General features: G+C 42.7%; 1 protein-coding gene across 1 annotated transcript; it reads left to right on the top strand.

Moving 5' to 3' along the window:
• The first annotated feature begins 1,669 nt into the window (after positions 1-1,669).
• On the top strand, positions 1,670-1,993 carry LOC138074060 (cornifin-like). Its single transcript, XM_068966074.1, has one exon. It carries the CDS (start codon positions 1,670-1,672, stop codon positions 1,991-1,993), a length of 324 nt encoding a protein of 107 aa, XP_068822175.1.
• The last annotated feature ends 733 nt before the right edge of the window (positions 1,994-2,726 follow it).

Raw genomic sequence — 2,726 nt, 5'->3', positions numbered from 1 at the left:
CCAACATGCTGGACAGATCCAGTCTTAACTTTCCATCCCCAGTGATATGTACAGCATGGTCAATGTGGCATCTTAAGGCCCTTCAGAGGGAAGCATTTCCAAAGCAGACATTTTAACTTTTCCTTTTCTTTTCTAGTTTTGGATCTACTAAGAGATGGAATATCAGATGCTTCACTTGCTACCACTATTCCCATGGCCTCCCAGGAGACACAATATTGCCTATTGTTCATCTCCACATTCACTTAGGAAATTAAAATGCTCAACAAAATTAATCTGAACTAAATATTAGAGTCTTGTTAAACAGGCATGGCTATTTCTGGTCCCAGGAGCCTGGAACTTCTCTCTGATTTAACTTATCACCAACCAAGAACCCTGTTTCCCATAGCAACCACACTACAAACAGTAGACAGTGAGAACAGACCCATCAAAATAGTGACATCACCGTCAAACAACAAGTGCCCCACAAAATGTTAAGCCAGAGATTTTCACTGCTAAAGCTGGAATGAAGACAGTTTAGCACCCCCAAATCCCACTTCCTTAAGGCAAGGCTCATATTCTATATAAAATGCCAGCTGGCCAGAGATTTCTCACCAGACCCAGGAGACCAGACAACTCAAACGTTTCTTCACATCAGGTGAGACTCCGCACATGGATTTTCTTAATATTTGCCCAATGATATTACATTTTGATTAAGATGTCTTTGCCATGATGTGATATATTTATTTTAAATGCAAAGTAATTTATGTTTAAGGTGACTATAGATCTTTCTGACTTCTCACTTAGATTACAGCTATGGAATTTAGAGTCAGAAAAAGGGAATAGTTCCTGTTGACCATCTGTTCAGTTGGCAGGAGGGTATAGACTACAGCTCATGTTCAGGGCAATTTTAGTGACATTTTAATATTCTCTCATTAATTTTTAGACTCTGCAAAATCGAGGGCACTGCGTTGGCACTTTGGATGTATAAAAGAGACACTTTTCTTTATTCCTTGAACCTATGATCCATCAGAGAATGTAATACATAAGAGTAATTTACCAAAAAAAAATACTGCACATAGAATAGAGAGGATGAGGCAGGTATTGTGCTGAGTCAGAATGAGAAAGATGACTTGGGATCTGGGAGGAGAGCCATGAGGGGTGAGCGTGTATGGACAAGCAACAGCAGAATGGAAAGATTTCCAGAAACGAGCTCCAAGAAGACAATGTGAACAGATGCTCATAGATGGAATTGTGTGGGCTTATGGATTTTCCTATGAGAACTGAGGCACTCTATGTGAGGGATATGAGAGGGTAGACAGCAGATTTTGAACTTTATCACTTTTTCAATTGATTGTAAACCGAGGGCTTCAATCAATCATAGGAACCTGAAGTTATGTTATGTGGCTAATGTAGGTTTTCGGAAAAAAACAGGAAGAAAGGAAGCAGAGAGAAAGGCTCCACTCCCATAGGAGCAAAATAAACCACCTTTAAACTTCTCCTCTTGAAAGTGTATAGGAATTAAAGTTTCCTTTGATTCTCAAATTCAAGGAAACAAAAATAAAGAGAAGAGAAACTTTTGTTTCTTAAGGGGCATGAAATTAAGATATTTGTCATTAGACTTGGCTTCCTCCTTGTTTTACTAAACTACTAAATCTGCTTTTCTGTCTCTAGGTCCAGCCTTCTTTAAAGCATGAGTTCCTACCAGCAGAAACAGCCCTTCACCCCACCCCCTGAGCCTGAGCAGCAGCAGGTGAAGCAGCCCTGCCAGCCTCCACCTCCACCTCAGGAACCATTTGTTCCCATAATTGAGGAGCCATGCCTTCCAAAGGTTCCACAGCTGGACAACACCAAGGTTCCCGAGCAAGGCTATTCCACACTTCCGGAGCCATGTCCCATCAAAGATCCGGAGCCAGTCTACACCAATGTCCCTCAGCCTGGAAATACCAAGGTGCCTGAGGCATGCTCCTCAGTGGTCATTCCAGGCCCAAACCAGAAGAAGGACAACCAGAAGTAACGTGGTCCACAGCTATGCCCTTGAGGAACCAACCTCCAGATATTGAACGCCTTCTCCCCTTTTGTTTCTCTGTCTTCATTTTGTAGATCTTGCAATGAGTATTTTCTCTCCCTGAGTCATAGCCTCTCTTGTTTGCATCCTAAAAATATGTGCTATGAGGTTTTCCTTACTCTGAACAGTCCTCTGAGTTCTGAGTTCTGCAGAAGGCCTTAGCAGCTTTACTGATTCTCAGTTGCTTGGGGTTCATCTGAGGGGAGAACCTGGATTTGAAGAAATACCTCTTTCCCTTTCTACCTCTATTAAAACACTTGAAAGCACACTCCTGGATATTGGTGTCATTGGCTGACTGTGCCCCATTCTTTGCTGTCCCATAATGAATAGGACTTGCAGTTAGAGAGGAGTTGGTATGGATGGCATCTGTCTAATTCTGGTACCCTGGGCTTCTATAGGGGTGTGTGTGTGTGTGTGTGTGTGTGTGTGTGTGTGTGTGTGGGTGTGTGTGAGATTACATTTAGGGGGCATCCTTGGAATGGCAATAGCTGTTGTGTAATAGAGATCAGAGCCTGTCACTCTGGCAGCCATACCTGGAACAGATTTCTTCTCTGGCAGTAGACTGAGTTCTGCTCGTTCCAAGCCATCTCCAAGCCTGTGTGCACTGCTTCCAAGACTCCAGTTTATTCCCAAAAACATCACTCCTAAATGTGTCTCCTTTGCTGTCTTTCAAGTAGGATCA

This window comes from Capricornis sumatraensis, chromosome 2, assembly GCF_032405125.1.
Source record: "Capricornis sumatraensis isolate serow.1 chromosome 2, serow.2, whole genome shotgun sequence".
NCBI classification, from domain to species: domain Eukaryota; kingdom Metazoa; phylum Chordata; class Mammalia; order Artiodactyla; family Bovidae; genus Capricornis; species Capricornis sumatraensis.
Note: the sequence above shows the minus strand (reverse complement) of the source record. Positions and strands in the feature narration are given on the sequence as shown.

Bases quoted from the DNA above. Each gene is read 5' to 3' on its own strand.
- LOC138074060 (XM_068966074.1), top strand. From the start codon at position 1,670: ATGAGTTCCTACCAGCAGAAACAGCCCTTCACCCCACCCCCTGAGCCT.